The 18,382-nt window shown below is 41.0% G+C and overlaps 1 protein-coding gene across 5 annotated transcripts in view; it reads left to right on the plus strand.

The window, feature by feature from the left end:
* The window catches only part of FMNL2 (formin like 2), a 286,160-nt gene that overhangs the window by 197,823 nt on the left and 69,955 nt on the right, over nt 1-18,382 (plus strand). For all 5 annotated transcript variants that reach the window (XM_006125649.4, XM_006125650.4, XM_006125648.4 and 2 more), the window contains exons 7-9: nt 9,167-9,275; nt 11,962-12,038; nt 14,431-14,524. In XM_006125649.4, coding sequence (XP_006125711.1) covers nt 9,167-9,275; nt 11,962-12,038; nt 14,431-14,524 — 280 coding nt within the window. The remainder of the gene's footprint in view (nt 1-9,166; nt 9,276-11,961; nt 12,039-14,430; nt 14,525-18,382) is intronic.

Consider the following 18,382-nt stretch of genomic DNA (forward strand, 5'->3'; position numbering starts at 1 on the left):
TTTTTTTCTAGTGGGGGCTCTCAGAACACACATCTATCGGTTCTGTTTAGCTGCCATTTCACCAAATACAATAAAGATATGTTTATACCTACAGCTGTTGTTTAATTGCCATTAATCTCTTCTGCTTCTTCAGAGGAGACAAATGTATAAGATTACAAATTCAGCTTCTTAATTGTACTCACTAATGTAAGGATTTGATTAGGCATCTGGCAAGGCAAATAAGTAATTAGGAGAGTGTGTCAGGAGATTCCTCAGACTGAGCAGATATCTTTTCAGGTAGTCTCTTGGTGAATATCGGATTTATATAATCTGCAAGCAGTAGGGACCTAGAGTAATCGCAAGAACTTCAAAATATTCTTACTCTCCAGATTCCATTCTTTCTGGCATTTCAGGCAACTTGAAATTCCCCATCCTGGCTTTGTTCTCCAAGTCATCTTTTATCAGCAAAAGAAGACTTGTTTCCGTCCATTACAGCTGACTCTCTCTCCTCCTCCCTCCCCCCCCCAAAAAAAACCCCTATAGATATTTAAAAGAAGTTTGGAAATGAAGAAGATGATGCACTGGATTTTGAAGTCTTTTTCCTAACAATGGTATAATATAGATAACAGTAGCTTTGATGACTAACATTCAAAACATAAATCACTCGTTCTTTAGCACCATGAATCAGATGCGAGAAAATTATGGAAAAGATCTCTCTATGGCTATAAGTAACTCAGAACATTATGTTGCAGCTTCTTCTCCATTTTTTATATATGTACTTCAGTGAATAAAGGCAGCTGTCTTTAGCTTCCCAATTCACGTTCAAATGGAGGTTCCAAAGGGAAGTATTTAATCACATTGATTACCTCCTTGCCACAGTCATACATTGCTTTCAATTCCTGTTCAGAATAGATAATCTCTAGTTAGCATATAATCAGTTTATATTACACTTGGTAGCTTGAGTTCATTATTTGGGCAAATAGTGAATTTCCCACAATGAGAATAGAAAGAAAAAGTGCCTACGTGTTCCACATTGGCAGTTTCTTAGCAGTCACAAATGTTTACCTAAATAGGTTATATAATTCTATGCAATCAGTACAACTGGTGGGTAGATCTAATGAATTAACTCTGTAATATGTTAGTGTATATTGCCTGGCACCCTTTACAAATGGTACCTGCTTATTAAACCAACCAGCAATGCAATGTGGACTAGAAATAGGGACCATTAGGGACCAAAGCTATCTTTGTTGGGGGTTGCAGGTGGAAAAGAGTAAGAAACACAGCTCCAGATTTAATGTACAAAACTTTCATTACAACAACTGAAACCATACAAAAGTTGCCCTGTTTCATAATAAACTTGAGACATGATCCTATAAAGTGGTGAGTGTCCTCAATTCTTGATAATGTTACCTGTCAGGATTAGGGATGTGAATGACTAGTCGACTATCCGGTAAGCAAATGCTTATTGGATAGTTGAGTCAACTAATCGCTTCCCCCCTGTCTTGCTGTCTCTATCAGAAAGAGGCAGCAAGGGGGGGGAGGGATGAGAAGCGGGTACTTCAAAGCAGCTGTGCCGTGTTGAGCCTCGGGCCAGACCCTGGGCTACATGCGGCATTGCCGCTTTGAAACATCGCATGCAGCCCCGAGGCCAGCTGGGGTATCACCAGGATGCATATGGTGTTTCAAAGTGACATCGCCACGTGGAGATTGGGATCAGCTGGGGACTTCCCTGCTGGTCCCGTGCTCCCCACAGCGCTTTTGCAGAGGTACCCTATCGACTAATCGAATAGTCAATGAAAATTGCATCGACTATTCAATTAGTCAATTACTCGAAATTTAACATCCCTAGTCAGGATCCAGGCTTTGAAACTCAGCATAGTATAGACCTGAATTTATGGACTAGGGGTTATGGCTCGCCACTGGACAATACCAAATCATTAAAATCTTTATTAAAATATATGAAAGAATAACAAATATTATGAAGCATAAAGTTATCAGAACATAATATAATTCTAGGACTCCCTCTGATATCAAGATAAAGAATTGCTTAGCCTAACATATTCACACCCCTTCCTGAAGACCTGATGTTAAGAGATGCAGGACCAGGTTCCCCTCTGAATGAAATTGAAGGCCCAAGCAAGTTGAGTGTTGAGTGGATAAGCTATGCTATAAAGCTAAGCAAATAGCTGATAGATGGTAGTAGATAAGCTCACAGCATGCTTTTTAGATGTACAGACAAGTTTTGGTTCTCAGCGGTTTGTGTAAACTTTTTATTTGCTTTCAATGAATGTGGGTTTGCAGAGCCTAAGTTTTGAGCTAAAAGGAACCCAAAATATAAATAGCTCATGTTCTTTAAAAATTGGATGCAGGTTTCTTCTAGCTCAAAAGCATGGATATTTTATAGGGCCTTGACACTGCTTGATTCTGGCCCTATCTACTATACCCATATTTTATTTTCTCACCCTAAGAAAACTTTGGGTACTCTTATTCTATTGGTTAGTACATTATGATGCTTATCACTACAGGTCCAACCTCTCTAGTCTGGTACCCGTGGGACTTGACTGGTGCTGAACCAGAGAATTTGCTGAACTACAAGAGATCAATATTGTCTAGCAGCATTACCAGCGCTTCCACTGCCTAGTGGGCTCTTAGAAGACATTTAGGTGTAAATTAGAGTTAAATAATAGCACAGAATACTGAGAGCCAGGACTGGTGGCTGTAAACAGACTTTATGGAACTGTGGGAAACTTGGTCACACCCATGACATGTGGACATCTGGCAAACTAAAATTATACCAGACCATGGATGTTGCCAGACTAGAGAGGTTCAACCTGTACACATTAATGAGGATTATTTCATTCCTGAAACTATTATTTTTGGTCTTTCCTGCAGCCTCTTTGCCCTGCTGTCTGTCCTGTGGTTACCAACCAGTTCTGGCACAGGATGAACTGGCTCAGCTCTAAATTCAGTTCCCCTACTTGGTTCCCCAAAGTCGAGGAGCCGTTGAGTAGGCATTTTATTTAGGACAAAAGTTGCTTATGCTAACTTATCCTACTAATGCTTTAGCTATTCATCCAGGATATAGGCTGTAGATTTCATGCATTGCAGCTTAATACTATGGATAACCATGAATACTTATAATGAATACATACTATGCATATATGCTGAGTATAATAACAAATTAGTAGGAATCATGTATGGCACACAAGCAACTTAACCTCATGGGCTGAAATAGGTTTGCTAAGTGCTTATATCTTTTTAAGTCAACTTGAGTCCTGGTTTTATAAACCTGCATCCAATTTTGAATTAACTTGAGCTATTAAAGTTTGTAGTTCCTTTTAGTTCAAAACTTAGGATCTGCAAACTCATGTTAATTGAAAGCAAATAAAAAGTTTATACAAGCCCCTGAAAACCAAAACTGCACGGCTCTAATAATAACAGTTCAGCTTTCCATAGCCTGTCACTTGACACTCATTTCTCACTCAGGCTGCTATTTTTTACTCTTCTAATGGAATAACAGATGCAGCCATGGGAATTTCTGCAAGAACAAAGCACGATATGGTAACTCCCTAGTATAGAGAATTCAAAGAAGGAAGTTCTTGATGCAGTTTGCCATGACACAAAGCTGGCTTACTGATTTTATTTCATACATATTAATGAAAGACTCTATTTGTAAGTCTTTCCATTGGAAAGCATGTGGCAGTCCTACAAAACATATTTTTTTCCTCCCCTTCTAAAGGATTTTTCCTTTTCTAAAAATCTGCATATGATACTGGGAGGTTTGTGGAGTTTTCAGACAAAATGAACTACAGACTTCATTTAGACTCTGTGTACTCTGGAGGGCTTCTGTCCATGGTGCCCATTTAACTAGAGATCTGATCCTCTATTGTACCTCTCAAGATATGAGGAGGGGAAGAACTGAAGGAAGAGGATGGACAAGGCAGAATTAAGGCAGTTTTAAACCCAGACCTATAAGAACTAAGGATGCGAAAGGTTAACTGGTAAGCATTGCTGCTTACTGGTTTCAGTTAACCATTAACTAGTGGGGTCTGGAGCTGGGCCATGGTGGGCCTGCTCCAGTGTCTGAAGCAGCCTCTCTCTACAGTGGGCCCTGGGTGCCCTGCAGGCAGGGGCTGCTCTGAATGGATGGAGCAGTCCCTACCTGTGATGTGCCCGGGTCTGCAGTGAATAGGGCCAGTCTGGAGCAGATCCTGTGGGAGGGGTGACTTTGCTCAGTAGGAGGGCCACCCCAACCCTGCGGGGCTGGAGTTCCCACCCCATCCACGCCCCCTTTACTCGGTTAAACATAATGTTTAACTGGTTAACCAATTAAACTGGATTTTACATCCCTAATAAGAGTGGTCATACTGGGTCAGATCAAAGGTACATCTAGCTCAGTATCCTGTCTTCCAACAGTGGACAGTGCCAGTTGCTCCAGAGGGAATGAACAGAACAGGTAATCAATCCCCTGTTGCCCCTTCCCAGCATCTGACAGACAGAGATTAGAGATACCGTTCCACCCCATCCTGGCTAATAGCCCATTGATGAATTTATCTAGCTCCATGAATTTATCTAGCTCTTTTTTTAACCCTCTTATAGTCTTGGACTTCACAACATCCTCTGCTAAGATGTTCCAAAGGCTGACTGTGCTTTGTGTGAAAAGAGGTGTTTCTTTTGATTTAAACCTGCTGCCTATTAATTTCATTTGGTGACCACTAGTTCTTGTGTTATGGGAAGAAGGAAATAACTCTTCTTTCTTCATTTTTTCCACACCAGTCATAATTTTATAGACCTCTATTCTGTCCTTCTTAGTCTTCTCTTTCTAAGATGAAAAGCCACTCATCTTAATCTCTCTTCATATGGAAGCCGTTCCAACCCCCTAATCATTTGTGTTGCTCTTTTCTGAACTTTTTCCAACGCCAATATATCTTTTTTTGAGATGAGGCGACCACATCTGCACGCAGTATTCAAGATGTGAGCATACCATGGATTTACATAGAGGCAGTAAGATATTCTCTGTCTTAGTCTCTATCCCTTTTTTATTGATTCCTAATATTCTGTTTGCTTTTTTACTGCTGCTGCACATTGAGTGGATGTTTTCAGAGAACTATCCACAGTGACTCCAAGATCTCTGTTTTGAATGGTAACAGTTAATTTAGCCCCCATCATATTCTACATATGGCACATTTTTTACATTATCCTCTGAGCACACTACACAGAGGATAATGCAAAAAACGGACTGCAAAAAATTAATGTACTATTTTGCCTCTGTATGCAACAACTGTACAGAAAAATGGAACTAAAAGCATAATACAGGTTGGACTTCCCTGGTCCAACACCCTCAGCACCTGACCGGTCCCAGACCAAGGAATTTTCTGGACCAGGGGAGGACTGGGGTGGGTGAGGAAGAGGCACCAGCCTCCCTGCTTGGCTTCTCTCCCCAGCCCCCAGGGGCTCTGCTCCTCAGCTTCCCTACCCCACAAGCTATAGAAACCTTGCTGGAGTTCCCAGCCCCACAAGCTGCGGCAGCCCCGCTGGAGTTCTTGGTGGCCCCACTGGCCTCATGGCAGCCCTGCCATCCAGCTACAGGCTCCACTGCCTTGCTCCCTCGGCAGCTTCACAGCCCTACCGGCTGCAGGCTCTGGTGCCTATTAGCCTCTGTTACCCTGCTGTCCCTGCCAGCTGGCTCTACAACCTCTGCTACTGGGGGTCTCTAGTCATCTCTGTCCATTCTGAAAGAGAGAGAGAGAGAATTTAAATTACAGGCTAAACAGATTACATATGATTTTGCTTTGGCTAGCCACAGGATTATCATTAGACATCATTAGATATCACAGAAATGTATTTGTAATTCCATTCAGGCTGTGGTTAAAGATAGATGGACCTTAATTTTAAAAGTTGTGGTTATATATTGAAACTAGATTGACTAGTACCAAAGTCTGGATCACTTTTTTTCATCTTTTTTTTAAACGTTTCATCCAAACACTGTCTGTGGGCTAAATTGTGAAAAAAGCAAAGCCAAACGTGAAGATGCTTGCATGTCTTTGAGGAAGGCTTTTTGTTACAGATGATGGCAACTAGTAAACTGGCTATATTTTACCTATGGATTTATTTTTTTCCCAAATGGAGCTACTCATTGTGTAATTAATATAAAAATTTCAGATATCTTAATGGCACTAATATTATTTAAATCACTGTCACTATCTTTTAATTAATTGTTAGACTCTCTTCCTACATTTGGAGATCTGAGTTTGATAGTTTGAAGAAAACAAATGTAATAAACTTTGTGCTCAAATAGCTAGTGTATTGCAAAGGCCCACATGGAGTATAAAAAGAGATCCATAAAAATGGCTAAAATCTGGGAGCTCAGCTCTAAACTTCTTGAACACTCTTCGGCTGTGTCTAGACTACATGCCTCCGTCAGCAGAGGCATGTAGATTAGACACATAGGCAAAGGCAAATGAAGCCGTGATTTAAATGATCGCGGCTTCATTTACATTTACATGGCTGCCATGCTGAGCCGACAAACAGCTGATCAGCTGTTTGTCGGCTCGTGCGCTAGTCTGGACGCTCCCCTGCTGACATCAAAGCCCTTTGTCGACAGCCCCGTTATTCCTCGTGGAATGAGGTTTACCAGGGCTGCCGACAAAGGGCTTTGATGTCGACAGGGGGAACGTCCAGACTAGCGCGCGAGCCGACAAACAGCTGATCAGCTGTTTGTCGGCTCAGCACGGCAGCCATGTAAATGTAAATGAAGCCGCGATCATTTAAATCGCGGCTTCATTTGCCTTTCTCAAAAAAACAAATCTACATGCCTCTGCCGACAGAGGCATGTAGTTTAGACGTACCCTTCATGCTTATGAAACTCGTGGGTGCAGACCCTAGAAACATTTGTGTGTTGTAGTATTCTTGTACTCTCAAACTATACTAATTGGCCCGGATATGTAAATTCAGCCATGCTAGGCAGCAATGAGAGTGGCCTGCTGTATGCACTCTGGCTAAACGCTAAGTTAAGAGGATGATATTACTGCCACAAAATTTGTTGTTGTACATCCACAGGAAGCAACACTCTCAGCAGCACTGGACATAGCAATACAGAATATAGTCACATGACCGTGTCATCATATGACCATGTCATCATATGACCATGAACAGTTGAGAGCAACATGACCATGTAGCACGGAAGAGTGTGCTACAACATGGATGGAGCAAATAACCCAGATTCCACAGAAGGTGGAATACGTGGTGTGCACAGAAAACACTGCTCCTCCAGATCACTGCCACAGTCCAGCTGCCAGATTAAGACACAAGAGTGAGTGCACAAAACTCAGTAAGTCTCAATGTCTTATGGACTTAGATATTGATGTGGCATCCACAGCTGATGTGCATATATACATCATTATAGAACTAACTGCCAGGAGCTGAGGTCAACAGCTACTTCCACTCTCGTAGTCTACCAGCTGACGTACAGTTCCACCTCCAAGAGGCTGTCTGTGCACATCTGACACAATCTGTATCTTGCAATATTATGCCTTGCCTCCATGTCTTTAGGATGTATTTGTGAATGGTAACATAGGCTGCTATATGAAACTGAGTGGTCTTGCTATGGTCTCTTGTGTGTCTGTCTATAGTTAAAGCCCCTAATTTAGCGTCTATAGATGCTTTAATTTTAACTCTCTGGACTTGATTCTGCTCTCACTTATACTGGGGTAAATCAGTAGTAACCATTGAGGTCTGTAGGATTATGAGTGTCTTAGGCCTTTTTTATGGATTTATTTTAATATTGGTTCAGCATGCACTATAGGAGTATTCCAGCGTCATTTCTCCTTTCTATCAGACAGCACCCACCGATCCCATATCACCTTGTGTGCAGAGTCCAGGTGTGTGGCTGCATGAGGAGAGCACACAGTGTTGCAGAACCTCTTTCATTCCTTTTACGCAGCAATCCGCAGAGCAATTAGACCCTCTGAATTTCAGGGACACAACTTGGCTGCTTCTAGACATTAATCTGAAGTGCGTATCTAGATGATCATGCTGTTGGTAGTTCATTTCAAAAGATTGTCATAGTGATAATTACAATTTTTCATTATTTATTCGATTTCTAAATTCACTACACATTAGTGGAAGAGTGTAATTGTATGGTTCTTGTACATTGATCTTTTTTTTTCTCCTTATGCTTGGCTCTTCAGTTTTGTTTTTGTTTACACGTCGTATCTCATGAAGAAATGAAATTTGTGTTTCAGAAATGGTCCATGAAAATGGCCCTTTAAAGAGTTTCCTTTTTATTTGTTCCTTTGACTCAATAGAATCTGGTCTTGAATGGTATCATCATTCAGGTGATACCATTGTGATGCAAATAATAGCTTTAAGGTCAAATTCTGTTTATGTATGTTTGGACTCATAGACATCTATGGAATTGCTCACAAGTTATAAAAAGAAGAATTTAGGCGAATAACTCTAGAACACGTGAAAAAAATCTGGCATCTTTCCTTTTAGGGATAGCTATTTCTCTCATTATATTTCCATGAAAGATCCAGTTATCTATCTATAGGTGAGTAACATCATTGGCAATGTCACTGATTGTATTGTGTGGAAAAGAAGGGACTGTCAGTTTACAGGCTTTGTACTGACTGGTTTTGCTTGGCTTGAAGTAGCACAATGACTGTTGTTGGAAAACCAAGATCCAGAGAGATGCCAAAATATCCAAGAACGAAGAATAGTTGCTGAAATAACACCGTCATTGTTTCACTCGCTTCTGCAGATAGGGCTGCTTTCTTACTTCCTGTTGTCACTTCAACAAATGCATAAAGGTACTTATATGAAACCAGGAATATTGGAGCAAAATGAGCTCTTATTTTCAAGCCTGCTTTCTTCTCTTATTCAAGTGCACTATCCTTCCTGAGCAGTCCCACAAAGGTTGGTGGGAATGGGATTGCCCTTATGCAAACCTAGCACAGTGTGGCATAAACAGAATATGACGTGAGGCTTATGGTGTGAAGAAGATGCTTTTTTTTTTTTTTGTCTTGTGTTTATTGTCTAGCTGAATCTCGGATGCTTGTATATCTGATAAAACTAGGGATTTTGCATAATTTCATAAGTAGTGGAGACCTACAGGTGCTTCATTACTTTTAGTGCCTACAGCTTCTTTCTTTTAGTACTTTTGACTGAGTTGCTCTTTTACTTGCAGGTATAATACCTTGCCAAGCAGAAGAACGCTGAAAAATTCAAGATTAGTGAGTAAAAAAGATGATGTTCATGTCTGCATCATGTGTTTACGTGCCATAATGAATTACCAGGTACTTGCATTTCTAATTTTTGATCTTTTATTTTTTGGGGGTGGTTAAAAAAACTAGGTTCAGTCATTTATAGAAGTAAAGCAGATGTAAAAGCTTACTTTCTTCCTTGTTACTGTGTAGTATATTTGCTATATTTATATTTAGTCCATTATAGGCCAAATTTGGTTCTCACTTACACGAGGGTAATTTTCCTTTACTCAGGCTATGTCTACACTGCCCCTTTTTTTTTTAAAGGTATGCAAATTGTGAACCACAATTTGCGTATCTTTTTCCGCTTGTTTTTTCGGGAGAGGCTTTTTGGACATTGGCCATCTACACAGGGCCAAATGTTGAAAAAACCTCCTCTTTTGGAACATCCCTTATTCCTCATACAATGAGGAATAAAGGGATGCTGAAAGAACATGCCCGCTTTTTCGGAAACTGTTCCAGAAAAGCGGATGCGTTCCCTGGACGCGGCAGAGTTTTTCCAGGATACCTCCAGTATCCCACAACAACTCTGCAGTCTAGACATAGCCTCAAGTGAGAACTACGCTCCTGTTTCTGAGATCAAAATTCAGTCTAATATATAGACTTTATATGTGTGACGTTTAATGGGGATTATAGAATGGTTATAATTTTATGCAAATGACAGATACCAGATTTTTACTCTGTGTGCTTATTTCAAAGCAGTAATAAAATTGCAAAAGAGTAAACTAGGTCAAAATTAATCTTCATTTCAGAATTTCTCTGGTCTTATCACAGTGATGTTGTGATCATATTGAACTTTCTAATAATTTCAGACATTCTGTATTTTCTACGTGACAGTTCCTGTTAACTGTTATGTTTGTTTCCCCAGAAAAGCTTCTAGCAAACATTATGAAGTATTGAAGTATTTTATGAAGTATTATGTTTAACTATTCATTTAGGCAGTGTTTACAAACCCTTAACGTGGAAATATCAGAAACAACACAATTGTTACAACAGTGAGCTGTTGTTTACAAGTGACATACAGGAATGTAGTAATCAGATCTCTGTTAACAGGCTGTTATGTATTATGGAGTGAGCACCATTCAAATAGCTATAACATTTTGTTTATAATTATTTTCTTAAAATTGAGTGAAATCTCTGTTTATACATAATTAACAGATCAGGCATGTCTATTAAAAGTTAACAAAAAAATTGGACTGGTTTGGGATTTTTATGCAGTTAAATGTACTTGAGCATTGAATGCATGCTAACTAAATATCTAAGGGTATGTCTAGACTACATGGCTCTGTTGCCAGAGCCATATAGATTAGTTTACTGGACATACCCAAATGAAGCGGCGATTTAAATAATCACCACTTCATTTAAATTAAAATGGCTGCCGCGCTGAGCCAATCAGCTGTTTGTTGGCTCAGCCCGCTAGTCTGGATGCTCCGCGGTCGACATCAAAGGCATTTGTCGACCGCCCCGTTATGCCTTGGAGGATGAGGTTTAGTGGGGCGGTCAACAAATGCCTTTGATGTCAACCGCAGAGTGTCCAGACTAGTGCGCTGAGCCGACAAACAGCTGATCGGCTCAGCGCGGCAGCCATTTTAATTTAAATGAAGTGGTGATTATTTAAATCGCCACTTCATTTGGGTATGTCTAGTAAACTAATCTGCATGTAGTCTAGACATACCCTAAGTGTCTATTCGCTCTCTATTTTTCTGTGTACCTGATTGGTGCACTAATTTTTCCATCACCACAAACTCCCATGTTTTTGAAATTTTTTTTTAAATGAAAGGCTATCAGTAGTTTAGCAACTACTACCAGAGGAGAGAGAAATTCTGTGTATCCTTGTGTGTGTATTCTGTGTATTCACTACCACCAGGAAGCCCCAGGGGAATTACCAACGGATCCTTTGGTAATAAATATACAATATTTTGTGGCATCTGGTTATGATGGTGTTCCAAAACTCTAATGACTGGACATGCCTGAAGAGTATTTCTGGCACCAGTGTGTAGGGTAAATTCTGCTCTTGGTTATACCCTAGCCAGAGGAGTTTGCCGAAGTACTGGAAATCAGTGGCTTTGCCTCTCATTTATACCCATGAAACTGAGAGCACAATTTAAGCGTATAGACCAGATCATTAACTGTTGTAAATCAGCATAGCTCCACATTACTCTAATGGGAAAAACATGGATAATGATCTATTGGAATAATAATTTAATTTTTTAAAATTCAGTTATGGTTGTATGCATATTTAAAACACCGAAACAGCGATTGGCTTAAAATATTGTAAACCTTGGTTATATAGATACATGGACATATGTGTATTAGAACAACTATACTATTCTGCATTGGACTGAAAACTTCTCTTTGAAGGGTAAATGACACACTTCATTGACCAAAAGATCCAAAATGAGCAGGGAGATTATTTAAAAAAAAAAAAAAAGGGGGGGAGAGGAAAGGATGAGGAACTAGCATTGGTATTACAGAAGGTTATTGGAGTCTCTGTCAGCTGATTTACCGCCAAACCAAAGCACTTTCCACACTGAAAACAATTGGTATGTACAATATTAAATATAAATGTTGCTGACTGATACTGTAAACTTGACAAAGTTTTGTTTGGCATACGAAGCTATGGAGAGTTTCTAGAATTAGTCATAGATATGTAATTTACTGGTATTTTTGAAATAATTGCAGTCTCAAAACTGAAACACATTTTCCCTTCCCATTTCAGTATGGATTCAATATGGTCATGTCACATCCACATGCTGTTAATGAAATTGCACTAAGCCTGAACAATAAGAATCCCAGGTAAGATGTCAGGAATTTAGGATCAAGGTAAGGTACGGTACATACTGCACTTGATAGCTTTTAGAAACACTTTTCAAATTTCCCTCAGCACAAGTTCTTTGCACCAGAGATGGATCCAGGGGGTATTGGGCCTTGTCACTTCCCATCCATAACTGGTATGAATCCCTCTCCTTGAATTAGAGGACATGAATGATATCCCATTAAAAGAGCTCTTGCTTTGATCCGCCTCTGGTTTTTGTGTGTCTGGGGGAAAATGGCAATTAGAATTTTATTTAAAACTCATTCAGAATTATTGGGAAAGTGAACACTTTATTTTTGTCCAGCTCCTTTGCTATAACAATTTGAAAGCAAAATGGCATCTCCATCTCTGATCAAGCACCTAAACATGTGATTAATTCCTTATATATCATTGTGGTTTTAGTACCTGTCAGTAGTTCTTCTGGACAAGGTCATTCTAGTACCATTGCCTTAACTGTGCACTGTGTGAGTGTCATTATGTTACAGATGCTTGGAGTTTGTGGCACGCTTTTCTATCAGCAATGTTTTAGATGAATTATTTTTCTTCTTACAGATGAAAGGGAAATAGTTGTGTGTTAGCTTGGCTACAATCCTGCTTGCGCAGACTTATACACTAAAGGGAAAGCATGCTAAAACATTGTATAACTCAGTGTCATTAGGCACCTCTTGTAGCTATAAACATTGTAGCTATAAATAAAATAATTGTCATCAATGATTTTTCACAGCCCTGTGTAGAAAAGGCATATTACTTTTATGCTGAACCCTTAGTGGAAATACGCTGTATTATGGGGAAAATAGATGACCAATAATTGCTGTTCATGATGTGCTTGAATTCTGTAACGCGATACACCCCTTAAAGTGTACAGGCAGTCCCCGGGTTACGTACAAGATAGGGACTGTAGGTTTGTACTTGAGTTGAATTTGTACTTAAGTCGGAACTGGCGTCCAGATTCAGCCGCTGCTGAAACTGACCAGCGGCTGACTACAGGAAGCCCGAGGCAGAGTTTCTCTGCCCGGGGCTTCCTGGAATCAGTCGCTGATTAGTTTCAACAGCAGCTGAATCTGGATGCCTGGGACAGAGCAGCTGGGGCGCTGCCCGGTAGGTCCCCGCAGCGCCGCACCTCGGTGCTTCAGGGACCAACCCGGCAGCACCCCAGCTGCTCTACCCCAGGTGTCCCCAAGTCAGCTGCTGCTGAAACTGATCAGCGGCTGATTGCAGGAAGCCTGGGGCAGAAAAACTCTGCCTCAGGCTTCCTATAGTCAGCCGCTGGTCAATTTCAGCAGCGGCTGACTTGGGGACGCCTGTAGCAGAGCAGCTGGGGTGCTGCTGGGTTAGTCCAGTAGCACCGCTCCTAGGCACTGCTGGACCAACCCAGCAGCACCCCAGCTGCTCTGCCCCAGGCGTCCTGATTCAGCCGCTGCTGAAACTGATCAGCAGCGGCTGAATCAGGACGCCTGGGGCAGAGCAGCTGGGGTGCTGCTGGGTTGGTCCAGTAGCGCCGAGGAGCGGCGCTGCGGGACCAACCGGCAGCGCCCCAGCTGCTCTGCTACAGGCGTCTGCGAGAAAAGCCTGGTCTGCTGGGAGGAGGGGCACACTAGCTGCACACCCCCCCCCCCCAGCAGACCATGGAGACGCGGGTGGCGGGATTGCCCAGACGCACCGTGGTCCCGCCGCCTGGGTCCTCGGCAGCTTTGCTCTGCGTCTCCCTGGTCTGCTGGGGGGGGGGGCTGGGCGGGACCGCGGTGCGTCTGGGCGGTCCTGCTGCCCGGGTCCTCCGCGGCTTTGCGCCGCGTCTCCCTGGTCTGCTCGGCCCCCCCCCCCCCCCCCCCAGCAGACCAGGGAGACGCGGAGCAGCTTTTCTTGTCCTGGATGCGGGTGGCGGGACCACGGCGCGTCTGGGTGGTCCCGCTGCCCGCGTCCTCCGGGGCGAAAAAAGCCCCGTTCGTAAGTACGGATCCGACATAAGTCGGATCCGCGTATCTCGGGGACTGCCTGTATATAAAACCACTCACCTGCCTTTCAGATTATGGAAGGTTATTTTGATGTGTTGATGCATAATAGACATCAGTTTCCTTTAATTTCCAGAAATATAATTTGTACATGGTTTTGGTAAGTATTTTAAATCAGAAAAAAATTGCAGTGGTCCAAACTTTAAGTCTTATAGGATGCCAAGTATTCTGGATCTGAAGAATCTCGGAATGTTGCAGGAGATTCTCAGCACCTTGCAAAGTCAGGTTTTTGAAGCACTGAAAAAGTAAAGAGCTTCGGAGGGCAAATAATTGTATTTATTGTCATCACATCCATCTTGCAAATGAGATAGAAGCTGAATCATCACATTATTGTCATTAATTCTTGTGTTTTCTTTTTTAACAGAACAAAAGCCCTTGTCTTAGAACTGTTAGCAGCTGTTTGTCTTGTCAGAGGAGGGCACGAAATTATTTTATCTGCATTCGATAACTTTAAGGAGGTAGGTTATTCTGCTTCACCAGAGACAGATGTACATACGTTTAGCTTTGACATACTCCGTTGTAGCTTCCTGACTTATTTTAATTTCCTGAAGTCTGGAGAGTGACTGATGTTCCACAAACTACTTTGAGAGGCAACGACATAAACAGAAGGTTAGGACCTGATTCTGGTCTGATATCAGATCAACTCCATTCAAGTGCAGTAGAGTTTACCCTCATTCAGGCTGAAATTAGTCAGACCAGAATCAGTTGATGTTTTGATGAAGAGATAAATATCATACAGGCTTCCATTTCCCACATTCCACACCTAAATTTAAAGCGTTCCTTTTTATTATTTGACCCTTAATATACACGTAAAGATGAACCCATGTGTCATATTTGGGGTGCAGATTTGAATGTCTCCAGAGTTGCAGGAAGGAATTGGATTCAGATTCCAGTTTTGAGCCCATCTCTAAATATAACAAGATCGTCCATTCCTCTGCTTTTGAAACTCCTTTGAAGTCAAAGGAAATGTTGCTCAATATCAGGATTGTGGTAATTTCAGGTGAATCTGACTGTTTAGAATGAAAGCAAGAAATTCCCAAGAAATCTTAATGTTATCTCCAGTATGTTCGGTCTGTTTACACTCAGTTTACTTCAGGCTGTTCTTACCCACATTTATATTGGTTATCAAATATGAAATTCATTTTAATTAGATATAACAAAACACTGCAATCGATTCAGTATTACTAAATTAAATTTTTCAGTTAGTGTAGAAATTCAAATCAAAGTAATGTGGACTAGGATATGAATCCCAAATGTTCTGGTTGATTTGGAGAATTCAAATAGCTGGTGTGTCTTAATACTGTGTAGTTTTTATCAGTGGTGTGTCTACAATAGAATTAAGAGGTGTGATTTCCTGCTTAATGAGACATACTTGTGTTAGCACTCACACAAACGTCAAAAATAGAGTAACCACAGTGGTGGAAGCGATGGGAGGGAATAGCAACCTCAAAGAGGTTGAGATGCTAAGGATGTACTTGGGTGGCTAGCCCTACCCCTCCCATGGCTTGTGCTGCTCCCACAAAAATATTTCTATTTTTAGCATGATCGCTTGATCAAAGCTAGCACAGGAATGTCTCCTCAAGCTGGCAATGACACTTTCTAGCCCCAGTGCAGATGTTCCCTAAAGCTCTGCAAACTGCTTTCCTTTTCACGTTAGTTGTTTCATGCTGTGACACTCAGTTAGATTGTTGGTGGGGTCTTTCAGATCATTGCCCCAGTTGTTGAAATCACTGTGTCTCCATGCAGTTTAGGATCTCTGTTACAGGTTCTCTGATGAAGCAAACACAGTTTTGTTTCTTAATTGCTCCCCCGCTTTATAGGCTCCTTTCCAAAGTTCTCTGAGTGCAAGACTGCTTTCACCATCCGTGGAATTTCACACATAGGGGGATTGCAAAATCACACCTTGGGTGGAATTCTGACCTCCTTCAAGTCAATGGCAAAATTCCCATTGACTAAAATAAAGCAAGGTTTTCTCCCAAGGGTTTTGCATATATGTTTGGCTTCGCTATTAGAAAGAAAATAGTTTATTCACCAAGTTTGATTTGCCCTATAATTGTTAGAATTTGATGAATAACAACTAGATTAGAAACGAATGTTGTGTATTTTGTTTTTGTTTATTTTTAAAATTAAGCACACCATAGATGTTGAGATGAAACATTTTCAGTTGTCCAACCCAGAAAGCAAGTGTGAGCTCAATCGGTTGGTTGTTCTGCAGTAACAAGCTAATAAGCATTCAACTAAATTCTAATGCAGAGGAAGAACTCCTCTGTTTCTGGGCTCTCCTACCCTTCCCTTGAAGCGCTGGCAGTGCTGCTTGAAAGGTTGCCATACAGCTACAAGCTGGCATCTCAGTAGCTTGCCATCCATGTTCCACCTCATAATGCCTTGCTCTTCTCTAACCATGTAAACAGAGGGAAGCATATTTATTTATGATGCTTCGTCTCTTTAGCCAGTTAACTCTGACCCTTTACATACTGCAGCAAAAATAAATGTCTGATTCACAGCAATCTCACTTGCAATTATTTCATCTCATTTTTTTCCCAATTTTAAGGTCATTGTAATGACATTTTAAGAAAAATAATATTAATGGATGACTCTCTTATCAGCTATTGTACCCTAAGGTGGGATTTTTAAAAGCACTCCAGGTTTGGCCAACTTTGCTCCCACTGAAGTCACTAGTAGTTTCACCTTTACTACCTTTATTGTGCCACCTGAGCACAAAATTCTGCTTTCCACAATACTGATGAAAGTTGGTTCAAAAAAATTGCTTTGCATTTTGGGAATTCTCCCAACTAGAATTCTCATGTAAAATTACACCTGTTATTATATAACTTTAGCGTGTAGTTGCTACATTGCTGTAATTATACATTCTGAGCATAATTTTGAAAGTGGTCTCCACCTTTTCTCTACTGCACCCTCCATCCTGCAAGAGCAAATAATTGTGAGCATGGTTTTGTACCTTGAACTCCATAGGAATGTATTTGAACTACATAGGAATTGTAATTCCACTATGTCATGTAGTTTGTGATATCAGTGCCATTATTTGTGCTTGTAGATAACAGTGGGTATAACCATGTGCCCGTAAATTGCAGTGACACAATGGAATATCGGTACATTGAAATCAAGCACTCTGTCCACAGACTGAAAAAGAATGGTGGTTCTGTTGTAGAGGCACAGAGCTGTGTATTAGAGTTTTAATCCAGCTCTTTCACTCATTGATTTGTGGTTTTGGGCATGTCACTTAATGTTTCTGACATAGTTTGCACCTTTGTAAAAGGAAATGAGTAAGATAAGTAAACATAATGAGGGTGTTGAGAGGCAGAAGCGTGTAATGTTTGTGAAGGACTTTAAATAGGAAAATGCAGCATCTTTATTCCAGTTTAAAATTCAGTATATAGAAGTGTTGCAGAAAGGAAGTAATTGTTAGGGATTAGAAACTAGTTTGGCAGTCATTAGATAATGCATATCACTTATCAAACCAGCTTGTGAACCTTCATGATCATGTCTCTATAGTCATTATGTGTCACAAATAAATCAAAAGTTACTTTTTACTGTCTCTGGCAATTCTTTTACTAGAACTTTTTGTTGCTGTTTTATGTTTCTATTGCAGCTAGTTTTGAAAGACTTTTATAGCCCAATCAGTTTGTAATGTTATTTATTTACTATACCATATTCTGTTTGATCGAGTTGTTCTGTAGTAATGGAGCTGTCTGCATGTTCTTACTAAGATATAATGCAAAGAGTGATTTTATGTCCATATATTCTATTTCTAACTATTTTTCAATTTGTCTGATTCTGATATTCATTTCTTGCTCTGTTTCCCAGTTTGTTCTGAGGCGAATTAGTTTACAGTAATGATCTCAGGACTTTATACTCTTAATTTTTTTAGCCAGCCATATTCTCAAAGGGACAGCTGCCGCACGGCTGATCCCCTGCTGGCCCCGGGCTCCATGACTTTGAAATGCACAAGAGCCTCCGCTGGGGAAAGAAGGCGGGACTTCCTGCTGGGCCTGGGCTGTACGTGGAATTCCTCATTCCTCCTCCAGAAGGGGCTCTTGTACATTTCAAAGGAGGAATGCGGACGTGCCTATTGACTAGTCGACTAGTTGATGGAAATTTGTGCTGGTTTCCACAGCATCATGGGAATTAGTCACATAGTGTATCTCTTTCTCCAAGCCAAGCAATTGACGATTAACAGTAGCAAGAGAGAAAAATTCACTTCAACAAAATACTGGAGACAGGGAGAGAATTATAGAACCATTGGGTTGGAGGAGATCTCACCACCTTTTCTCGCTCATGTTATGTTTCAGACAGTT

The sequence above is a fragment of the Pelodiscus sinensis genome, chromosome 7 (assembly GCF_049634645.1).
Source record: "Pelodiscus sinensis isolate JC-2024 chromosome 7, ASM4963464v1, whole genome shotgun sequence".
Classification (NCBI taxonomy): domain Eukaryota; kingdom Metazoa; phylum Chordata; order Testudines; family Trionychidae; genus Pelodiscus; species Pelodiscus sinensis.